The sequence below is a fragment of the Lipophrys pholis genome, assembly GCF_963383615.2.
Source record: "Lipophrys pholis genome assembly, chromosome: 8".
In the NCBI taxonomy this organism is placed as follows: Eukaryota; Metazoa; Chordata; class Actinopteri; order Blenniiformes; family Blenniidae; genus Lipophrys; species Lipophrys pholis.
Genome location: NC_137630.1, coordinates 14951106 through 14975474, shown reverse-complemented (window position 1 = coordinate 14975474; position 24369 = coordinate 14951106). Strand labels below are relative to the sequence as shown.

The 24369-nt window shown below is 45.7% G+C and overlaps 2 protein-coding genes across 2 annotated transcripts; one reads left to right on the top strand and one right to left on the bottom strand.

Annotated features, from left to right (window-relative positions):
* Positions 1–414: 414 nt before the first annotated feature.
* zmynd12 (zinc finger, MYND-type containing 12) lies at positions 415–6712 on the top strand (the record flags this gene model as incomplete). Its single annotated transcript, XM_080470040.1, has 8 exons — positions 415–542; positions 1814–1934; positions 2086–2257; positions 2360–2529; positions 3838–3960; positions 4079–4151; positions 4924–5069; positions 6581–6712. 8 exons carry the CDS (start codon positions 415–417, stop codon positions 6710–6712), a joined length of 1065 nt encoding a protein of 354 aa, XP_080326166.1.
* Positions 6713–7990: 1278 nt separating this feature from the next.
* Positions 7991–23968, bottom strand: rimkla (ribosomal modification protein rimK-like family member A). Its single transcript, XM_080469260.1, has 6 exons — positions 23250–23968; positions 16397–16627; positions 14068–14154; positions 12763–12966; positions 10784–11294; positions 7991–8246 (listed from the first exon to the last, which is right to left on the bottom strand). The coding sequence occupies exons 1-6, from the start codon at positions 23410–23412 to the stop codon at positions 8207–8209; spliced, it is 1236 nt and encodes a 411-aa protein (XP_080325386.1). The 5' UTR covers positions 23413–23968; the 3' UTR covers positions 7991–8206.
* Positions 23969–24369: the final 401 nt, after the last annotated feature.

The window sequence follows — 24369 nt, the reverse complement described above, 5'->3', positions numbered from 1 at the left end:
AACAGGTGAGGGACAAAGATTACTAACCTAGGCGGCTGTTTATTTATTTTTTGCACATAACTAGTCCAGCACTGTTGGGAGCATGGACACAAAAAGTCTGACTTTTGTTAACATTTCGGCTGACCGTTCCCAAAGAAATGGCAAAAAACTGTGAAAGATTTCCCACGCAAAGTGGATGGGAGAGGCACGTCATGGAGGAGATCAACGGAAATCCACGTGAAAGGAGAGGCAGGCACATAAAATTTCCTTTTAGAATTTTTATAGTTGTATGTTTTAAACTTTACAAATGAGAGGGAAAGTGATGGAGTGGTCGCCATAGCAACAGTAAACATTCCACCCAACAGGACGCTGAAACTTTACCGAGCAGAGGAAGATACCACCGGGCTTGTATTTGTCTATTTTCAGCCGTACAAGATGAACACAGGACTTCCTGCTAGAAAAATAAATCCCCTTGCCTTACCTAAAGGGACGGAAAAGTTCTGTGAACTTTGTGAGAGCGTTGCTCGCCTGCAATGTGCTGCGTGTGAAGTCACCTTTTACTGGTAAGATGCATTTGTATCAAGGATTAGACGAAAAACTTGCTCGAACTTAAGGTGTAAACATTGTAACATGTTTATAAAAGATCAAAATCTGAGTTTTTGTGTGTGTGTGTGTGTGTGTGTGTGTGAGAGAATCTGGTCAAGTGATGTTCTCCAATTTGGTCGCTAGATGGCAGTGTTTGCCATGTTCTTATCCCCCAGCTGAACTACAAGCAGGTCTGTATGGAGGGGCGTGCTTTAGTGGCTGTGTTGTCAGGAGGAAAAGGAACACAGCTGGAAATCACATTACCACAACAGTTATTGCAGTTCACCAGACTGCTGCCTGCATTTCTTCTATTCTGCAAAAATCTTATTTGATCACTATTGATCCATGTCTTCCCCCAACGCACCATAAAGATGGTGCTGGATGTTGAGCTCCTTCTTGGCAAAGTAAGAGGAGTGAAGAGGAGCATGTGGTGGAGCATCCCTCCCTGTAGGGATTTGTTGAAAGGGATGAGCCACTAAAGCCAGTCTAAGGGAGCCGAAGGCCTCTTATTCTGCTTACTTTCCTGCCGGCCTTGAAAATGAATGAATGAGAGGCACATGTTTTGAATTTGATAAACATTTGTAGCCCATACATCATCCACAATATCCCAAAAACAAGTGATATTGTGGGGGCCAAGATGTCTTTGTCTTTCCATTGCAGATTACTCATTATGCAGTCAAAATAATAAAACTTTCACAGTTTAAATGGTTTCAGTGGACCCCAAATGAGCCATAATAATTTTATTTACTGCTTGTGGTGACTGTTTATGGTCAAACGACAAGGTTTTTGCACAGTGAAATCTCCAGAGACAACTAAAATCATCCTAGGATGTGCCTTCGCTTAGTCATGGTGTGTGCACACATATGCATAAGTTATGCCAGAGCAACTGTTGATGCAACGTGGCCAGATGTCTGCCTGCCTCTGCGTACAGTCCACATACACACAGGGGTAGATGCACATGCTCCTCTGCAGGAGAAACGCATGGAAAATCAAGACACTTTCCACAGCAGTGTGCAGAGCAGCAGAGCCAGATGAACAAAATTACAGACCAGTTATGTAATGCCATACAATTTAGTTTGCCCTCCGTTCACTCATTGAAGGGGAACATGGACTTAACTTTGAAAGTGTTGGTAGAATCTCTACATTTCATGCACATGTTTTACTGGTAATCTCTCACCCACTGTATATGTCTTGTAATGTGAAGTCAGTCTTGTTCCAAAACTTGATGACTTTATTTGCGATCCCCCAGTGATGCGGAGCACCAGCGTGCTGACTGGGTGGGGATCCACAAGAGAATTTGTCAGTTGCTTGTTCCCCTCCGTGACCCAGATCAGCTGTGTTCTGACAATCTTGAGTTCAACCTGAAAAAGGTAAGGGCGTTTGCATATTTAGGCTTTTTGCTTAAAAGCTTAAAACTCCAGGACATGTTGTTTTGTGTGTGAAATTCCTCATTTCTGTCTAATCATCCTATAATCTGAGAAATGTACCTGGTGCGTGACTCGGTTTTGGTTTCCTACCCAGGTAGAACTGATTGAGATTTGCAGGTCTGAGGCTCAAAACAAGCTCTCTCAGGGAACGCCTCACGAGGCACTGCCTGCTGCTCACTCCTGCCTTCGCTGCTCGATAGATGTCCACGGCTCTGGCTCGTATGAGCTGGCCCCTGCCTACCTGCTGCTGGCTGAAGCCAATATGGGTGAGGGAAGAGAGCAAGAGTGCACCTGCTGCTTAACGTCTCCTCTCCCTGTCACACGCTTGATCCTGCGCGGTGCCTTCATGCTCATTCATGTATTTGCAGGTTTGGGTAATGTCACTCTGGTAAAGCAGCTCCTGTCCCAGACAGAGTGGGTGGTGTCAAACAGTCCAGATTGTCCAAATGAAATTCACCACCGGCTGCACAGGAGCCTGGGCCGCGTCCATGTACTGACTGGAGACCTGGAAGCTGCACTGTACAACTTTGCAAATGATGTCGGTATCATTATTCCACACACTTCACAAAGAGTTTAAATACAAGATGTGTTTTTGACTATTTCAAATGAAATCTAGAGGCAGTCTTACGCATAGACTAGATGGAACTTTATTGAACTTTTTTGAGACAAACCAAGGACAATAGAAAGTGTCCAGTTGTTCAATGTAGTCCAGCCACTGCTCCTTCCCATCTTTCTATTTTTCAGAAAATAATTTATCCTGTTATTTCAGGCACATCGACTCTACATTACTGATCTTTCATGTTGTCTGCTGGAATATCACATCAAATGTAATCTGACTAGCACCAACGTCACAGATGCTTAGAAAAGAAAGTTTCACCTAATACCACACAAAAACGTCTATAATTTCTATAATTAAAACATGAAAGATTCCCAGTGTCGGTGGAGCTGGTCGACCAGAAGTCCAGTAAATTCTATTTGAGTTGACCTATTACCAGAATTTACTTACTTTACTTTTCACAAAAAGTAAATGTCAAAGCAAACATCACTAGGTGAGTCAATGAAAAGTGAAATTTAAAAATAAAAGAAGGCCTCACTGCTGCATGTAGAAGTAAAGGGAACGGGTTAATGTCTCTGTTCATGAGTTCAGTAGACACATGACATCAGGTAAATGTTGAGCTGTTCGACATGGCATTCAAACACAAGAGAATCATCACACATCATGAAAGCACGGTGGAGGGAGCATCTTCATTTGGGGCTGCTTTGCTTCCTTGAAAACATTTGTTTCTGAAAGACAAAAACAACTGCGTGACGTCAGATTCGGGTTCCCACCCGCTCAGTAGAAGGATGGTGATGCAGCGGGAGCCCTGCAAAACGTAAATCCAGTGCAGGATGGCAGTGCATGGAAAGAAAGTCCATCTCTGGTCGCAGAACACAGACTTCCGATCCAATAGAGATATTTTGGAACGAGGTCGAGGGAGATTGACAACAGACATCGGAAGAAGACGTCTGAACCGAGGAACCTGCACGAAGGGAGGAGACGGCGGTAATTCCTCCTGATTGTCGTGCAGGTCTGATTAGCCGCTTCCGGAGGAGCTTGGTTGAGCTTACTGCTTCTGAAGGACGTTCAACCAGTAATTAAAGCCAGAGTACAGCTGTGCTGTAAATGCTTCGTGACGGACCAACAAAGACATATACAATTTATTTGTGACATTCATGTATTTGGACTTGTGACCTAAATTCAGACGAGATTATATTTCACGATCAAGCCACACAGACAACCAGGATATCACAGCCTGTTTTTCTTTATTCACTGTATGTTTCTTTCTCATGTCTTTAACGTTTTCAGATATACTATGCCGCTGAGGCGTTTGGTCTAGAAAGCACCGTCGTCTCTGATGGCTATTTTCTAATCGCTGGTGTATTTGTCAAACAAGGGAAGTTGCCCGTTGCTCGTTCCTTGTACTCTGCGGTAAGCCAGTTCCAATATTAGCTGCAGCCCTTGTGACTAGATCTTCTTTTTTTTCTTCTTTTTTTTTTCATGGTTCTTTCCTGATATTGCAGTTTAAAGTCTTCTGCTCTTTTTGTAGGCCGCTGAATCGTGGCACAGCCACCTGACCGAGCTCCACCGAACCAACATCCACAACCCTCATTTCTCTTATGGTATATTTCTTTATTATTAAATATGTGAGACACGGGGGAATCTATAAAGCCAAAAATGTAGAGTATTCCTTTGCATTGCATACAGTAGAGTGAGGCGGTGATGTCACCAATCCATCATGCATCATGTCAGATACCAAGAGGAGCTCTCCACTGGCGTATCACTAGGAAAAAAAATAAATAAAAAATAAGGTCAAACTCTACTATATTTAGCTGAGCTGTCTTGCTGTGCAATCCGAAAGCTAAACCCCAGATTTACACGAGCACGCTTAGGGCTGACGAGAGACCACTGCTGACACATCTCTGGCCGTGCAGCATCCGCACCACTACCCTGTATCACAGCTGCTGCCCTACATATGTTGCTAAGCCTGTTAGCTGCACTGCAATTTCCCAGGCGTCCTGGGATGTTGACTGGAGGACAAAAGTGGCCACGAAAAGGAAAAGATGCTCCCAACAGACAGGAGATAAACGCAGGCCTCGACCTTGCTCACCTGAATCTTTTGTGTTCATTAAATCATGAGAAGTAGTAAGTATGTGTAAGTGTACAGTGCTGTCCAGTGCTTTTGGGCGATGGGCACGATCTACCAATTGCGCTTCTTGTATGATGGATCCCTTAGTGCCTAACCCTAACCGTGCTTCACGATCGGCCAATATGTGTGCTAATTAAAGATTCCATACCCAAACCCTAAACCTTGGTGCTGCGCCCGTCAGCCAAAAGCGCCAGACATATTCAAAACCATACAGAAAAACTTTTGCTTTCTTGTATTTCAATCAGACAAATCACAGCAGCTCGAAGCGGACAAGATGTTTCAGACCATGTTGGAGTTTGAGCAGAAAGAATCCAGCAAAGACTCAACGCAGGAAGCGCTGCTGAACCACTGTCTGGCTATTATATGGTTCCTCGGAGTAGACGTCCAAAAGGTGAGCCACCTGACGCGGTCAGGCATTAAAGGTTCAGATTGACCCCGTGACACTCTGACACAGTTCCCCTGTTTCCTCCTGCGTTGCTGTCTCGGAGCGGGATTATCTCTAATTGCTGAAGCCGCAAAGATAAGGTTGGGATTTAGGTTTTAGTCGGTGAGGCTGGCCCGACATTGTGACTTCCATCTTGGTTTCCAGCCCCAGCGTATATCTACGGCTCTATGGGTGGACGCTTTTTGCCGGCGTCAGCTAAACTGTTTGTGTGACGTGAATCAGCAGATTTCTGGTGTTTCATACCAGCTGAGAGGGTAAAACCACAGCAGTGTACTTAGTGCCTTCCGATCCGATATCCGCATAGACGGTTAGACACCACACAGGTCTTCTTGTGAGTAGGGGGTGAGGCTGGATGAGATTAAACGACAAAGCTCAAGCAGAGAACCATGTAGGACAGAATCGATGAATAAATAACGCACTCAAATTAATCTGTGTGTTTTGGAATTTGTCATTTTCACATCAAGTGCTTTGGTGGATTGAATGAAATAAATGCACTTGGAGGATTTTCTTTTCACTTCAGTTGCTACATAACTGCCACGCTGAGTAAAAACAGCAGCTGTAATATGGACTCAAGTGATTGGTTTGCCAAGATTATGCTCAAATCAAAGCAGCCAGAAGCTCGTTCCTCCCCATTCCTCAGCAGATTGAAAAATATTATTTTGCCCCGACTGTGAAATTTTGCCCCGACTGTGACGGATGGTACAGTTGGCTGCAACAGATATGTGTCCTCGGGGAACAGAGGAACCCTGCGTCCTCTCAAATACGCTCCTAAACTGACATGTCACGTAGCTCTGGTGGGAAGATGATTTCAGATGGCGCTCAATCCAGCCTAAAATCCACTGCTGAGTCTCTGTCTCCTTCTGTTCGCTGAACTAAGTCAAAGAAAATAACTGGGAGGTTCACTGGCGGTGGTGTGTAATGGCAATTTTGGTTTTGTGCTCTTTGTTTGCGTCGGACGTCACGGTTCTCCTGTGGGCTGCCGGGTTTGCGCTGTACTGAGAAAAAGGACATCACTGCAAGAAAACAAAGAGTTATTTTTATTAGGATCACTTAGTAGTTTTGAGGGGATGATGATGCGATGGATGGAAGAAACACCCAAAAAGCCCAGCTTTGATTGTGTGTATTCACCACTAAGTGGGTAGTTATAATTCTAAAGACACAAACAATTTACGGCTTTGAATCTTGAGAAGCTGGAAACATTCTGCAACTGAGTATGACGCGTTTCCGTCCCAGGTTTTTCTGTGAACAGCATCAAACAGAACCTCCACATTTCTGCCGCTGATTAACCGATGTGTGCGGGATACTGTAAAAGCCAAGCAGATCAGGGGTAAAGTGGGGTGAATTAAGTCAGCCGGGTCGCGGTCCAATTCCAGTGATATCATTATATAAGTCGGCTTTATTCTCCCCAGAGAGTCTAACAGCTGCAGTTGCTGTGTTTGTTTGTGTTTGTGAGCCAGGCAGCGGGATTTGGCAGCGCAGCCCTGCAGGCCAGCCAGCTGATACCAAACCAGGACCTGGCAGAGTCCATACGGGGCCTGTTGCAGCTGGTGCAGAATCCACAGGCAGACCCACGTCCCGGTTCTGACTAGTCATCGCACTGGATCTGTTCAAGCACACCCGCCCGACGACGGAATACCAACGAAACAGCTCGCCGTGTCTTTACAGTTGCAATAAAACGCACTCGTAATGAGTTGCACGTGTTGAGCTCTCGTTGGCGCAGTACAGGGAGGAAGGAAGGAACACCATTTCACTGGTTTTGAATAATGATTCATCTTTATTTTAATCTAAAAAAAAAAAAAAAAAAGAAAAAAAAAAAAAGAGGAATATATATTTACATCATTTTGCACATTTGTGAATTACATGATTTTGCGATCCATTTTTCCCCCCCAACACTGTCAGAATGATACAGAACAAGAATTGTCAAAGGGCATCTGTTAAAACATGTTTTTCGCTCATCTCGTACCTTTTCACCAAGAACGCCACCAACAAGTCATCGTGTGCAGATATAAGTTGAGACTTCCCACATCTTAGATATCATTAGTAGATTGCTGCATTATTCCACTAAAGCAAGTACATTGCATTTTCCTCCTGGAAATAAAAGAATATTGTAAACCTTTCAGCAGGCGTCAGTTTCGTTTTAAAACGGACATAAAATGAACCTGATCGCTGCTGTCGAATCTTACATAATATATACAGTTCTAAAACATTTATTCTTCATATCAAAACAATCCTTTTTAAAATCATCTCACTACTCGTGTTATTTGTATTGTATTATACAATGACGTGTGTTTTTATTTGGCATTCAGATTCAGTTTTTTGACGTGTTGAGAGGCAGCAAAACAATGGAAACACTTGGATTTGCTTATATTCCCTTTTTAGTTTTTGACCCAGATATACAGTAGCAGCAGTTTGGATTTAAATAGTAACCTTGTGCTCTGCTGTTAAACGCGTCCAGAGGTCCCTACACATATTTGTTCTAGGCTGGCCGAGCATCACACAGGTCTCAGTGAGACCTTCCTCGTAACGTGGTATCCCCGTTGCCTTACATCCACTACATCACGGCCGCAATCTGCCGGTACTGGGACGCTGTAAACCTCCAACCAGACCAACTCAAGGCATTCAGAAAGTTTGTTCGGGCACTGTGAAGTGAACCGTCGATGGCTGGATGGACGTGCTCTGTCGGCATAATTACGGATGTTTCTTAAAAACACAGGCGCTGGAGGAGAGAAATCAACAGTTCACATGTTCCCATGGCTGGCAGTACATGTCCGGAGAAGATATGTGATCGTTACTTTACACTTATGTACAAAGTGGTGGGACGACGGAAGTTTCGATAGAAAGGTGGGGAGTTTTTTTTTTTTTTTTTTAAAAAGGCGGAGTTTTTCCAGGATATGACTTGATGATGGACTCCACCAGCGTTTGCATTTCATTGGATTTCACAGTTATGCCTGTTCCATTCTTTTGGCTCTACAGACACCAGACAACGTCACAGTAGTGTAAATGGTGTCACTCCCTCGGTGGAGCCACTCGGACAACTCGACGGCAGACTGAACTCTTGCCTTTTCTTTCTCGTCTGGTGGAGCTTAGGTTTTGGCACCCTTCACCCGGTTAGCCTGGGAGACGCTTTGTGAATCACGGGCGCACAAAACAGGAAAATTAGATCAAGCTTCACAGCGGTTACACTTTATTGAGACAATATTAGTGCACAAAACCCACTTTCCTCTTTGAGAATACCATAAATTAGGAAGAGAACAAAGAACAATTAAAAAAAAAAAACGAAAAAAAAAAAAAAAAAAACAAGCAAGGAAAAAAAGTGCATGTTAACCATGGTGTACACCACATTGTCTTATACTGTAGTTTACAACCTTTTTTTCATTGTTGTTTGTGTGTATTTTGTTGTTTTGCTTGTAGGTATGTGTTGTGTTTTGGGGTTTGTCTCCCAGCTTGGAGGGGGTCAGGACTGAGATCCAGGCTGCTTCCCTGAGTTGGTGTTCAACAGAAAGGGTTACAAGCCTAAAAAAAAACAAAAAAACAAACAAAAAAAACAAAAAACAAAAACAAAAAAAACAACATGGCTGTCACTACGTGGAACAACTTCCCAGCTTTACATTTGTGCTTTTGATCAGAGCTGTAAAAATCTTTCGATGACTGGCGGATAACCTCGTGATGCCTACGACCGTGGTTTTCATTTCAGATGGCGCGCAGAGGGGTAAATCCAAAACGCAACTAAAACTGTAAACAAGGCTGCTTGAAATCCCTGGATTTTGGTTTTTCTTTCTCCTTTAAAAGAAAGAAAAAGTGACATTCCATTTTAGAAGACTGCAAAAATATAGTTTGTACATCTTGCCCAACGTATTTGTGGATATGGATTCTGCATCTTATCAACACCAAAACTATAAAAGTGAATCCGACAAATAGTCTGACTGAAAAAAAACAACAAAAAAAACAAACAATCGCATCTCGCCAAATCCAGAAAGTGTTAGCACCAAATTTCAGTCTCAATTTTTTTTTTTTTTTTTTTTTAATTTTAATTTTTTTTTAAATATTGCAGGTCTGTACAAACTAGTTTGTCCACCAGAGCTTATGAAAATGTCCTTGTTGGCAGTTAGTTCAGCCGTTCCAGTTTCACCCGCTGGACACCAGAACGCAGAGAGAAGGTCATTCGCTACCTAAATATTTACATAAAAAACTAAAAAGGAAACAAAAATACACAACTGTCTTTTTAGTTAGTTTCTACACATAAAGGGAAGGAACGCCCGGCGTGCCATGACGACCCGGGCTGATATGTACTGTATGTCTGAACGTCTGTGTGATCCTATGGCAGTGAGAAGTCACTGTTTTGAGGTATTTTTTTATTTTTTTCATTTATTTGTTGTTGTTTTTCTTTGCTTGAAGGTGCACACACACCTTTCACACTCGGCCTCGTCTTTCCTAAGTGTGTCAGCTGAGCGAGAACATTTTTTTTTTTTTTTATCTGTTTATCATAAAGTGCCAGGCATTTAATGGAGTGTTTTTTTTTTTTTTTTTTAAAGCAGCTGCTGCTGCTGCTGGTAAGGCTAATGAAACATATCGAGGGAAGGAGGATGAAATCAAACGATGAATCGATTTTTAGAATTGAGGCTGTGCCTCCGAAACAAAATGTCTCCTTGTTATTTCTGTGACCGAGCAGTTTGCTGGGGCGGGCCAGTCGGTTTGCTTCTTGTACAGTGAACGGCAGATGAATTCTAAGACAAAAAAAAACCAACTCACAATCGGGATGATGGTTAAGTCATTATGGGTAATATTCTGGGCTGTGCGTGAGAAGTAATTCACCGCGACACAATGTCAGCCTCCGGGTCCCGCTGTCGGCCTTTAATTTGAGAGTGGTTTGAACTGTAGTTAATATGCGGCGACAATCGGATCCGTTACTCCTTGTGTGCGTGATGGAAAGCCGGAGGCTTAACAGAAAATGTGTACATCCCCAGTTTGCTCCAGGACCGTCTCCATCCTGCTCTCTCGCCTGCTACATCGAAACTGACAGTAAAATGTGCCCAGCACGAGGATGTGCTCCTCTCCCTTACAGCTTGAAAAGACGCCGCCAAAGTCTGAAAAGATGATCTTTTCTGTGACGACGCACAGACAACACCTCAAAAAGGTTTTTGTTTTTCTCTCTCTTCGTTTTAAATAATATTGCCATTGTATGCACTCGTGGGAATCCTTCACCTACTCAAATGTAGAAAATAGGAATTAGTTAGAGGCCGTACTGGAAGTTATTTCATGTAAGGTATCCCGGTCCTGCCATAATGCTGCTGTGTTTGTTAAGTTTTGATAGTGGAAATTCTAGTTTAGGAATAGAGTTTCATAGAGAGAAGAGTCAGGGGAGCAGCCTCAGATCGGATTTTTTTTTTTTTTTTTGTTTGTTTTTTTTGGAGTAGGAGAAGGCTAATGTTTTGGTGTCAGTGCTTGTGTTAGTGTGTGCTGTTTTATCTCTGCTCATGTTTTGCCACTAGCATCATGTTTTAGTACTTTTTGGACTGATATGTGTGGTTGGAGAGGAATGTTCATTGCCATCTGTACATCTGTGTGTGTGTGTGTGTCTGTGTGTGTGTGTGTGTGTGAGTGTGAGTGTTTTAATAAGCGTTTGTGTTGTCTGTGTGTGCAGGGCGTCGCTTCAATCTCACTCAGTCAATAGCTTGATCTCGTTGGCGAGGAGGGTGTTGAAGTTGTAAACCGGATCGGGCAGGTTGGGCAGGGCCGGGGGGGTGGACTGGCGCGGCGAGGACGACTGGGAGGGCTCGGCCAGCTCCGGGTCGCTCTCGCTGGAAGTGGAGCCCACGCTCATGTTGCAGACGGCCTCGGGCAGCGAGCCGCCGCCGGCCGGCACGGCGCACACCTCGGGCTCGCTGCTGGTCTCACTGGTGCTCGACACGACGGACAGCAGGGACATCTTGCGGGTGAGGCGGCTCGGGAGCATCGACAGGGCGTAGTCGGCGACAATGCCCGCCACGTCCATGCCACAGGCCTGGTCGAAGGCGATGAAGCCCACGTTGGCGTTGGCCTCGCACACCACGAACGAGCCGTCGTTCAGCTGCAGCAGGTCGATGCCGCACACATCCATACCCAGGATGTTAGACACCTCGATGGCCAGCTGCTTGCCCTGCTCGCTCAATGGGCACATCATCCCGACGCCACCTAACGATTCAGACACACACGGAGTCAGTCGGTGAAAAGCAGAATCATCAAATCAAAGCAAAGCAAAAAAAAGACATAAAAAGCCATGTGGAACACTGAATAAATTCAAAATTCAAAATGATCAAAAGCACTTTTATCAGATCTGTCAGGAGTGAGTAAAAACATCATCATGAACTGTTACATAAATACTAAATAATCTGATGACCGATGTCCCAAATATGTCACAGTGCATTACAGCTTAGCTCCAGTAAAACTGTTCATGCTCTGACACTGAAAATCAGTCTCATCAGCGGTAGAGCTGCGCCTCCGGATGTCTTAAGGTGACACTAAGGTCGCGCTCGTTGGTTTTTCAGTTTCACTCGACGAGTATGTGAAGCAGACGCTTGACCACAAGCTGACAACGATTCAGTGTTCATGTTTAAGAGTGATTACAGTTTTCCAATGACCGAGGACACGTGGTCCGTTTGTTGGAGAAAAATACAACACAGGCCGGCCTGATCTTTGTTAACAGGCAGTAATCATGAGTCCATTTCAGTGGGAAAACAGCAGTAATGTTCCAGTTTTCCCTGCTTACAACCACCAAATAACTGAGCTCCAGGCCACCACCCGAAAAGACAGGGGGGGGGGGGGGGGGGAAGCAATTTTTGGAAAAATACAATCAGCCGGAGTTACTATGTAAATGCGGTGACCTTTGTGAGAAGGTAAAATCTTTTCCGTGTGCCTCAATTAAATCAAAAGTTACACTGAACACCAACTTACATTCATTTGTAAAAGATTTTTCTTCCCCACTGGTGCTGGATGATATAATGAGTTATTTGCAAATAAAAAAAACCTTCAATATTACTTTTGGGTGCAAGTTTGAAAATGGACAGTAAACTTTTACCGGCTTTACATGCACAATGCATCTCATTAAATGTGAAGTGAAACACAAAGTTGTCTTTGTTATTATGAGTCGCAAAAGCGTTTTCATAATAAAAGCTCAAACTGCAAAATATGAGTGTTGAAACACGAAATACTGTGAATCTGAGGACTTCAGAGTAAATTACTGGCAGCTGTGTTTGAACAAAAGTCAGTGCGACACATGAGGGGTTTTAGTTGGGTGGCATCATCAAATATTTGGGGTTTTACTTCAGCTATTCATTACTGTAACAAAGTATGCGCTTTTGTCTGTGTCGATCCTGACTCACTCAGGCCGTAGACATGAGAATCTCTTTAAACTCTTTAAGCAAGTTCCGTTGCTTCACATTTACTTCTTAGTTAAGTTAAAAAAACAAACAAATATGTAAAACGAACATACAAAAGGATTAAAATAGTTTTCATATGTAATTGGAGCAGAGCAGAGGAAGCGACACAATTTAACCACGTGACTGGGGGGGGGGGGGGGGGGGGGGGGGACCTGCTTTTATCTGTCTGCTGTAGCAGGACCGTCGTGTATACGAGTGTGTGTGATCATTGTCATCGTGCCTACCCAGCGAGCAGTTGCTCTGCATGCGCCCGTCGGTGGAGCACCGCAGCATGGAGCCGATGACGCGGCCGCCCACCAGGACCACCCGCACGTCGCGGCCGTGAGACTCCTTGACATACTCCTGAAAAAGGTAGGGGGTGTCATGGCGGATGAGGTGGCACAGGTCCGTTAGGTGGTGCTTGTCCCTCGCCAGGAACACAGCCTTGCCTGGAAGGAAACAAACGATGGAGGGAGACGTTGAGCGACGAGCTGGCCGTTACACTTCAGTGACACCTCAACCATCAACATTCATATAAGATGCTTGCTTGTGCAATTTCACTTTGTCTTGGATGACTTCCTTAAAAAAAGTTTTTGCTGATGGGCCGCGTCTTCTGCTGACCCCATCTCATGCCAGTTCCCATTTCTCATACAAAGGACAGGGCTGTGCTCTGAGCAGCCACACAACTGCTTCTCACACAGGATAGAAGACGCCTGTTTTAATTAGCACCGCCCGGCTCCGTCTCCTTGTTGCTGAGACCTCCGACCCCTGTTCCAAGGGAACACCGTGTGACCGCGGCGCGTGTCCGCGCACATCATCGGTGACATTATGGAGACGGAAGCAAGGAAACGGAGGCGCTATGACGTAACACTAGTAAATCAAAAACAAAAACGGGCTCTGTGACTTAGCTGGACACGTGCGCCTTCCTGGATGGTTTTAGAGAATTGAAAGGAAATAAAAAACAAAAAAACAAGGGAGATTATGCACCCGTGCATATCTGTGGGAGGAGGTTGAATTGAATTAAAATTTTGGATCGAGGATATGCTCCATAATTGATAGCAATGTGAAACCCTCTTTTGTATTTGTCCAAAGGACTGTGCTGAGGAAGGATGGCGAGCTGGACTTCGGCCAGTGTCAACGGTCAACTGCAGAGAGACTGAAAGCAACCCGAGACACAAAACTCCCCAAAAACAGGGTCAAGTTAGTGGTTGACCAAAGGCCGCTTCTTCTGACAACGTGTTTTGATGGCATTGCAGGAGCATTGTCACCTCTTCACACAATGGTAGAGCCCGCCAAGTGTCCATTGCTGTGAATAGGAAAGAGCTAATGGGTCAGCAGACACCGAGGTTAATCTTTTGCTCACGCAACCTTACCGCAAGCTTCTATTTCGAGTTGGCAGCAGCAGCAGCACAGTCCTAATCATTTAACACTCTGTTAATGAATTTCATATAAGGGTGGACTGGAATCTCATCAGGGGGCTCGGGGTGTACACAAGTCTGAGGCGTGGCGAGGCGGGAACATAGCAGGTGACAGTGAGAGGAGTGCATCACCTCTGTGGCCACGTGCGTTCTTCACCACCACCGGGTAGCCCAGCGGCTCCGCCTCGTCAATCATCTTCCGGAAGTTGTCGTGTCCTCCTGGGAAACGCCCGTACACACACACACACACACACACACACACACACACACACACACACACACACACACACACACACACAGAGTACAGAATATTAAACGCTGTCCTTGTTTTGATAGCATGGTTCACACATTACGGGCGACGTAGCAGGGCGGGGGAGAGGGAATGTGGCGTGTCGCTATGGAAACTGAAGCGACTCAAAACAGCGAGGCTGCAGGAGGGGTGTCCTCAGCTTATATTTGCTGCTTGATTCATGAGATCGGAACAGAGGAGTCACTGAACGATGCATTAATGTGAAGCAGCTGACCATATCTGATGCTGATTTATAACGGCAGCTCGTAGCAACAGATGTGCTTCGGCTTTCTCGGGCCTCGTCTTGAGTGGCGATCAGAAAATGTGTAAAAGAAATATTGAAAAAAAAGAAAAAGAAAAAAAGAGGTGTCGATATAAGTCCACTTCCTTGTTACGGTCTCTCTGTGTCTCTTGCTCTCCCTCTCTCTCTCTCTTTCTTTGTCTTCCTGTCTGTTCTTATCTGGCATTCTTTCAAGGGAACAGATGTGAGTGACCCTGTCACATGGCTTTTTCCAGATGCACTAACTCACATGTGTTTTCAGTGAGAAGGGGGAAGAAAAGGGGGGGTGGGCAGACACCAAATGAAATATGGTTAAAACCAAGTCATAAGTTGCATCAGCCAAGGCAATGCTGGCAGTGGCATCTCTTATTTTGAAAAATCATGAGGGGGCATGGGGTGGGGTCTTTAGTGGCAGGGGGGGGGCGTGTTACATAAGCTCTCCAGCTGCTCTGTATGCAAGGCCTGGCCTACTGTGTAGAGAGGAGGGAGGAATGTAGGCCAAACATCCCCCTCCTCCACCTTTATTTCTTTCACTATCTGTATCCTTCTCTTTTCCTCCTCTGAAACAATACAGAACAGTTTTCTTTGGGGGGTGGGGTGGGTGGGGTGGCAGGAAGTAATGTTTGTCCCTGGTTGACAGCTTTTTGTAGTGATTCATAACACCAACAAAGTACAACAAATAAAAACAAGTCATGGTTTTGTCTTCTGGCTGTTCTTCCGTTTTTTGAGCCAGAGGTATGAAACCGACAGTGCCGGAGGCAGTGTGAACATAATGACGAGCACTGGTTTGGTTTGGTTTGGTTTGGTTTGGTGGAGAGCTATGAGGTCATCCAGACGCTGTCTCTGTTTTGGAGCAATTACAGTGGAGATGTGGACGTCTGACTCAGGGCTTATTAATCTGTTTTATACACGCACATGTGTGCTAAAGCCTGTACTGCAACTAATGTGATTGAAATGTTAGAAAAACAACGTCAGTCAGTACCGTCACGTCTTAGGTTACCGGTTTAGGTTAGTTACATTTGGATATTTTAGTAGAATGAAGTGAAACTGAATTAACACAGGCTGCACAGTGAGCAGTCTCCCTTCATAGTGAGAAAAGACCAACCTGGACGTTAACAGGCGCTGGAATGCTATAATGGATGGATGCATCTATGCTTAGACGATGTTCGCATCTATTTTCGACTTGCACTGACTTCATCCATCTTCTATATCGCTTAATCCATCTTAGGTGTCCGAAAGTGAAGGCAGGTTCTACCTTGGACATTCCTCCAGTCCATCACAGGACAAACAGACGGCCACAAACTCACATCCCTGCTCAACTTAAGAGTCACCGAGGAATCAGAGATGTTTTTGCACTGATTCAAACTACTACTATACTAGTGTGTGGCCTGTTAATTTTGGTTCACTTCATTTGAATAAAATATAAATAATGCAACTAAACGATATGTCTTTAAAAACACAGTCAAATGAATGGAAATGCTGCTTCCCGTCTCCACTGCTCGGGCACTGACACACTGTGCTGTGTGCACACAGCCTAATGAGGCAAACAGGACGAGCACAGTGAGAATGTGCACGTGGTGACGGGTGGTGCTCCTGCTCAGATGTAGGCGAGAGAGGGGACGTGGCTCTGGGAGCGGCTGGAAATAGTAACAGGTGAGATGCGTGACTGATTGCTCTCTGTACTTCATGGGAGCCGACACATTAAGACCCCGGGGCCGACGAGCAGGAGCTGGAAAGCTTTGTTTTGCATTAAACATTAGGTTTCGTTACACCTCCAAGCTTTCCAAGCTCCACATCATCCTGGTAGAGTCAGACTGCGTCCGTCCCTGGACACACTGGACTATTCCTGACAGACACAATGTGGGAGGGTTAAAAGTGAATCCCTGCCTTACCGTAGGAGAAGGTGTCGGGGAGAGGCACCCCGTGGCCGGCCAGTTCCTGAAACGTCCAGAACTTGTTGACGCAGTTGAGTATGGCCTGAGGCCGGTTGATGAGCCGACAGCCCATCTTTTCCAGGTGGCGCAGCACGGTGATGTCACTGTCTGACTGCACCCAAGGTGTGGGCACCCGCACGACTACCACCTGTGGGTAAGACGTCACCAGCTCCTGCTCCACTCGGAGTCCTGCCAGATGACAACAAGGGGGATGGATTGGAGAGGTGGGAGAATGATCAGGATTAGACATAAACTGTTGTATCCTCCCTCGCGTTGCGCCATTGTTTACTGCTTCCATTACATCCTACAAGTCATATTTAAAGCCTGGAAACATTTTCAGACTGCTCGTCCTTGATCTGGAACCCATCCTGTAACGGTGGAAAAGTTTAGTCCTGTGATGGAGACTGTTTGTGGACACGGCTCCAGCAGTCGGCTGGCCTGCAGCGCCAGGAAGAGTTGGCCAGCTGCAGGGCCGATGTTGTTGAGTCGAGAAGTTGGAACAAACAGTGCCCGCTGATATGAATATTTACATCTGCCATGCTCCACCTGCACCGCCACCACGCACTGTGTTTATCTTCTGCTAAGAACTTTACTCAAAACTACATAGTCACAATTAAGAGGAGAATTTGTAAATACCACTGTTAACAGATAAAATGTATCCCTTGTGCTTTTTTCTGTTCCCCTCATTTAATAAAACTATTATTCCAGATGATAAAAGGTCATTTTTTACCTCCACACAAAAGACATTACTATCAGCCGACTTCTAATACAGAGGACAGCATGAATATTATTTGTATAAAAAAAATTCCTGAAAAAATTCAATGTCAAATAGGAATCCATCTGACCACACTTTGGCACGAGGAAGCAAAGGAGAAAACAAAGTATCAAAAAAAGACGTCGCCTGACGTAGGAAGCAACGAAATGAAAACCGAAGGTTCCAGCTCTTACTGGCCTGTAGAGAAAGACTCTTTCAGTTTGCACTCACTGTGCTTCGCCACTTTAACAATATACACAGAGACCTAATAAAAACTAAAAGCAGGGCTCACTAAAACGGCGCACATTTGTCGAAAGGTGTAACAACAAATATCCGACTTTCAATTTTGTGTTTGTTGATGACTTGAGATGCAAAGTGAGGACCTCTGACTGGGAAAATAATAAGCACACACAATTCTAACTGACATCACCCGACTCCAGGGTTTCTCAGGTGCGCGCATCTCCAGTACAAACTCCAATTTTGAAACAAGCGAAATCCTTTTCTCGAGATTTAGCCGATACAGATGGCACATTTCCGAGCCGTGAACCAACAGTTGGGCGGCGTTTCACTTGTGGCCGGTGATACTTTGTCAGCATGTCTGAGGGGAAGAAATGAAGGCAGATTGCGAGACTTCTGAGCCTGCGACGCGACAGCTCGTCAGGATGAGCAGATTAAGTGACGACAAACCCCAGCGCTTACATGCACGGTGTCACATGTACTCTTTGTACTGAAAAACAAGGGAGGAGACCTATTTGTCGCTGGCACAGCACTTCACCTCGACCGTGGCAGGGATTTCAGCCATCTTAGATTGTGCAGCCTCACGGGCAGCGGCAGCGGCAGCGGCACTGTCTGGGATCATCACAGGTCAAGAGAAGCCTGAAGCTTGCTGCACACGTTATTACAACAGAGAGACGTCCGACTGCCAGCAGATGTGCTGCGCATCAGGACCTGGTTGATGCGCGCCACGGCTTTCTGGGTCATTGTGTGCACGGACAGGTAAAGCACGGTCGACATGTAAAAAGGCAGCGGAAAAGGTCAGCAATGTCTTGTAGCTACCGCAGAGGAAACGTGGCGGATGAAAATAAGAGTATGAAGCTGCAAAGAGGCCCCACCCTTTTTCCTCCTCCTCCTCCTCCTCTTCCTCACAGCCTCAGTACAGAAGCAGGAGGATTCACTGTCTCTCCAACCCTATTCAGCACTCTTCACACACTGCTGTGATTGTGCAGCCAGCGAGAGCACAGTGAGTGGTGTTACAGTGGGAAGTGTCAGGGGAGGTGGTCTCATGGTTTTTGACAGACAGTGTTCACAGTCCTCGTCTCCGATCTCCAGGGGGACCAAACAGACACCAATGAGGCAACCGCATGAATCAGTCCTATTCATCTGCGTGAGCGTCCGTGTGCGCCGCGCCGCCTGTCATGTGATCGCTGCAACAGCTTTCAGAAATCCTGATCATTCTGGTTTATAATGACTGCAGCATTAGGCTTGTAAAGGTTGAATTTCTGTGGCTAAAACCTGTTCAGAGTTCCTCCTGACTTCTTCCATGGTCTTTGTGATGTTTTCACAGTTGGAGGCATTGTATAAGTGAGTGCCATTATTAATTTGCCTGACAATGCCAACAAGCATAACAAGCATTCTAAGCATGTCACTGCAACGTCACAAAGCAAGCCGACAAAACGCTGTGCCAGTGTTTGGCTCGCGGAACCTGCCAGCCCTGTCTGCAGTCTCACGGTAGAACTTGATGTCCTCTATACATCAGTGTGGCCGGGGAAACACTTTAATCCACAACCTCTTTCATTGCATATTTCTGTATCTCTCATTCTTAGAACACAGACAAAAACATCCATTAAAAAAAAGCCCACTGCAAGGCCCGGCAAGAGAAGAAACAACCACTTGTATATTGAGCAGCCGTGCAGTGAAAGAGGGACATTGCCACTCTAAGCCGTTTGAGGCTGACAAGACATATCAGAAGATAAACATTTGGCAAGAGAAGCATGTACAGTGTCACTGGACTATATTCAGATTAGAAGACACAAATCCATACCGCACTCGCTCAGATGAACAGCGACATCATTTATATCGGGGATTTAGGGCAGGAGAGTGCTTAAACACTGAATTCTGAAACTTTCATCTAAAAATCTCGGGAAAATTTAAATGCACTAGCAGTATCTCGGAAGGTGGAGCAATAGCATTGAGATGATCTTGTATGTAAGGTGACAGACCGTAAAAAGCCATTGTCTTTTTATTGCAAGGGCATGTAATGACTACTGTACTCGCATCTCTTTCATAAGGAAGATGTGTTTTGTGTCCCATGGCAGCATCCAAAACACTGACATAGCAAGCCACATAGAGTGTGACAGAATTCAGATCAATCCACATGTTCTCATGTCTGAGTTCCATCAGATGAACACTTGAGAATTTGTTAGCTCAGGAGGTTTCATACGATCTTCATGCTAATTCTAAGTAGTCATGACGGTGTTTCTTTTCCTTGCTGAGCAAAGGGATTCACGTGAAGGCTGATCCACATGAAAGCCAGTGGCGAAACTAGGCCTGCTGAATTCAGTCACTCAAGTTAAATAAAACGCTGACTACTGTGACTAATGACACCTATTTTACGTGTTGTGGTCGGTAACAGGAGAGTATCAGTGAGTCTGCCTGCACGCTCCCGGACGCCCGCGGAACGGCTATTTTTAATATTTTGACCTAATGCAATGTCGGAAATACTTTCTGACAAGTCTTGGTGGCAGAAAAAAAAAAACAACAAAAAAAACATCACGCTGCTGCTATTTTAGCTGTCACATGACAAAAATATGCATCCTGCGGGATGCGCCAGAGATATGGCAGAAGAAGAAAATCGGACAGGATGATGAAGATGCACCGTCATACCTTCAATAATGTTTATAGGATTTGTGGTCATTGACTGCAGTTAATTCCCATCACAGTTTCCACAGCGATCAGAAACTTCTTTCAGCATTGGAAAGTATGTTGAAAGACTTCAGACTCTAGTACCGGTAATCATAGACAAGGCACTATTCTCTCTGACCACTGCCACCATGGAAATTATATGCAGTATATATTTATATTTAGACAAAACAATTTTTCTTTTTAAAAAAACGTGTTTTGAATAGACATGCATTACAAGTCCAAACAACGCTTAATGCTGCATGTCTGACAAAACTAGTAATGACTAAAGTTGTAAAACTCAGTGTGTGAAGTGAAGATGTGTGCCGTGCAGGCTTCCATCCTATCGACAGCAAAACGCAAATACTCTGAGCCTTGTCAGCAAAACCAATAAAATGCAAATTGACCTTTTGCAGGCTGCATGGGAGAAGCTGCAAATGAGATACTGCTGGCTAATTTGACAAACAAGCCGCTTTTCTGGAAGAACACATCTATTAAACCCCAGAAAAGACAGCACACTCCCTGTATTGTCTCGGGATGTAACGCATGTCTGCCGAACATGTGTGTGCTTCAACCGGTAAGCCTCGCAGCAAATAACTTGTGGAGTGTGGTAACGCAACAAGAACAACGTGAAAGTTACTTGCTGCGATGGTGAAGCAGCAGCAATCATTAAGCCACCTTGAATCAAATATGCAACACACATCCAAACAGGGTTTTCTCCCCAAGACAACCAATAAAGTGTTGACATCAAAAGTAAAGCATCTGGGCAGCATATCTGTTGAAACGGACACACACACAGACGATAAATTGAAACCCAACCTGCCTCAATGTTCAGCCTCCACTCACACACAAGTGTTACATTTATCATCTGTGGGGTAAAAAAAAAAAAGAAAACTGAGTCTGGTAGCACACAGGAGGATCACGGAGGATTGTGGCATCAATTCATATCCGGTCTCTGCTTAAATCCATCCAGTCATGAGATGTGAAATGCCTCTAGCTTGCTGAATTCTGGCTTTAGCCCCTCATGCAGGGGGGGTGGGGGGTGGGGGCATCGTTTGCCATTTAAATGAAACAATGTGCATGTGTGAGACTGCGTATTGATCTCCCCTACTTGGGACACGTTGAACCCATTAACTTCTGCACAAAATGTGGACCTCAACCAGACTTAAAGACAGACGAGGCAAAAACCTTTGAAACAGCAGACTGTTAAGTTGTTATCAGCTGTAAGAAGGCAACTGCATTTTGACCTTTCCCAAAACAAATATGTGTGCATTCTTTCTCTTACTAATAAATGTTGATTGATCAACTAATGCAGGTTTTAAAGCTGCTTCTTTATAGCCATGTGATTATTTATAAACTGAATCACTTAATGGAGATTATCATTATTCATCTTCCACTTTTTGAAGCTTTAGGTGAATAACATTTTAACAGGGAGGTCTGTGACCACGAAGGGATTACTGATCTCATAACAGTCAAACGCTGTGTGTCGAATGGAGAAAGAATGAAAATTGTAAAATATACCTTATCTTATTTCTTAATCGATACTAACCTTTCCCTCCCAAAGTACTTCTACGTCCGCCTTCATACTTGTATTAACTCGAGTTCCAGTCCTTTGTTCTAACCCAGAAACATTTAAACAGCCTGGAGGGATGTGCATGTTACAAGATTGAAACCAACTCCACTTTAATAAAGATGATGCGGTCAGTATGTGAAATCCCCTTTAGGTTTTTGGACTGGAGACTTGTACTTAATGCTACGAGCACAAGGCCAGTGTGCACTTTCAAGACCCCAGCCATGAGGTATGAGCTCTGTGGCTTCCTGTGCAGCAAGCTGACAGCGTGGCCAATCTGTCCACTGGCCGTTAATCTGAGATGTCAAGCCCTGGCCCAGAAGACATTTACTGTCGGCAGACTTAGGGCAAGCATGGATTTGCAGGTCATGCAAACTGCCTTGCTCGTGTGTGCCGTCCTAAACTGCAGGTCTAGACAGGTGTTCACCCACATACCTACACTGGGTCATATAAGCTGTATTTCCGGCCATGTTTTGTCATCTTGTGCTAATTAGATTAGTTTGTTGTGATGGTGAGACGTTCTCAAATCGGGCACAGTCTGCACATATCTAATGTGCTGCACGGTGGAATATATGTCAAGTCCTAATTGACAAGTCTCACGCTTAAATACCAACCTGCTAATACGTGAACACTCACAAAAAGTCTTAGGCAGCATGGTGTGGCAGTATGAGGTGACAGTATGCCATCAGGAGAGGGACATGCAGTCCAGCCTCAACCCCATCACCCCCCCTTTCCAGTCCAATTCAGCCTGTGCCAATGTCAGCCTACACCATTTGTGTGTTAATTGAGAGTTTCACACCCCTCATAGTGTGCTCTGGCCCCACTTCGCACCACCCTGCTGAATTCCTTGCGTGTCCGTTTGCTGAAAGTTTATACTGTTACCGTCACTTCATTGAGGCTTCCTTAGTGAATATGTGATCATAACACAGTGTTGGTAGGGCAGATAAAATATCATGCATACATAATAGTAGGCCAAACCCAACATGAAGAGTTACTTTAGGTTTCTGTCAAGTTAATTCTAGAAATGGATCAGTTGAAAACAGACACATTGTCCTGCCACAAGATGCAAGATTCCTTCACAGCTTCTGGTTGGACAAAGATTATTGCTTTTAACTGAAATGTGTCACTGATACTGTAGATGTTCCCTCCAAGATGAGACTCGTCAAAACCTGAGAACACAGCCTCACAAGGCTTAGTAGTATTAATACGACTGTGTTCCATATGTACGTATGATCATCCACAGCGGTTTTATGTTTTTTTATTTTTTGGGGGGGGGGGGGGGGTCGCAGCGTATTGAGGGGAATTAAATGAAGCGTCATCGCGCCCCTCAGTCTGGAGGCAGTCTATCTGGAAAGTGGGTTAGGCGGTCACGGCTGTGCTTCCTTGCTAGCAGGCAGGCAGACCGGGCTAGCCCGTCTCCCCGCTCCACACCAGACAATGACCGCCAGCCATTAAGTCCGGAGGCGCACAACGCGCGATCGATCCCAAAATAAACCAAACGGCATCATTATCACACGCAGTTTTACGACCAGGCGAGCGCTGATCGATGTTAGGGGAAGAGGAGGGAGGTAGGAGGAGGGGATACTTGCCTAGCTGCCCCTCGCTGATCGTCAACACGATCTGATCCATGAGGAGAGAGCGGAATTCCACATCCTCGTCGGCGCAGCGCTCCTTCAGCGCCCGGAGGATCTGTACTTGGGGGTACTCCTGGCTGATGCGCCGGTCGGTCACGAACCATACCCGGGAACACATCTCTCTTTGGGGGATTGAAGAAGTTGTGGAGGTGGAGGGGGGAATCCGTGTGGGGGCGGCAGGTGTGCAGTGGCAGGCTGCGCGGGATTCGGGCGGCAGGGGGATGCTCACACAATGGAGACCTCGGCCGCGGCGGAGAGCGAGCTGATCTGGGCTGTGATGTGGCTAAAAACAAGCACCACGACTCAACCGCTGTCTGGACCGGAGCCGGCTGGGACGGAGAGTCTTCTTTATCACCTTTGTTTCCCTTCGCCTCCAGCCATCGACTCCTCCCGGGGTGCTGATGGTTGAACCCAAACCGAGAGAGAGAGAAAAAGAAAAATCGACACAGAGAATGAAAAAAAATAGTTTGCTTCAAGCGCAGAAACTTGTTTCTTTCAGCCGAAGCGCAGCTCTTGCTGCTCGGGCGAACAAAGCTCAGAGCTGCGCCGCTTTGTATTTCCGCTCGCCGACTCCGAGCTGCCGGTTGAGTTGTCCCGATATCACGGCGATCCAACCCGCAAACTCCTGGGTTTGTTACAGTAAAGTACAGCGACACACACGACCAATCTCTGCCGCCTTTGGCTGCTCTCCACGAGGTATTGGTGCTGAAACGTGCACGCGCTTCGTTTACAACTCCATTCGCCGCGTCCCCGTGCGCGACAAACTGTCGGGGGCGTGTCCCCCCAAAAAAACCAAACGCGCTGCGCCTCGTCGGCCAATCACAGGCAGTCAGCTGCCTCCCTGCTGAGACAACATGCGGAAGATGTGGGCGGGCCGCCGCCGCACCTGACCAATAGGACAGGGCCAAGCGGGGTGAAAGGGCGGGGCTCCGGCGAGGGCGCGCGGAGTGCCACTGTGAAACCGTGCAAGGAGGCTGCAGCAGCGCGTGCGCGCATGCACGCACGGGTCCGCGCGCTTTCCGAACCGGTTCAGACCAGAATGCGAGAGGTTTGGCGGATACCGACGACGCTTGTC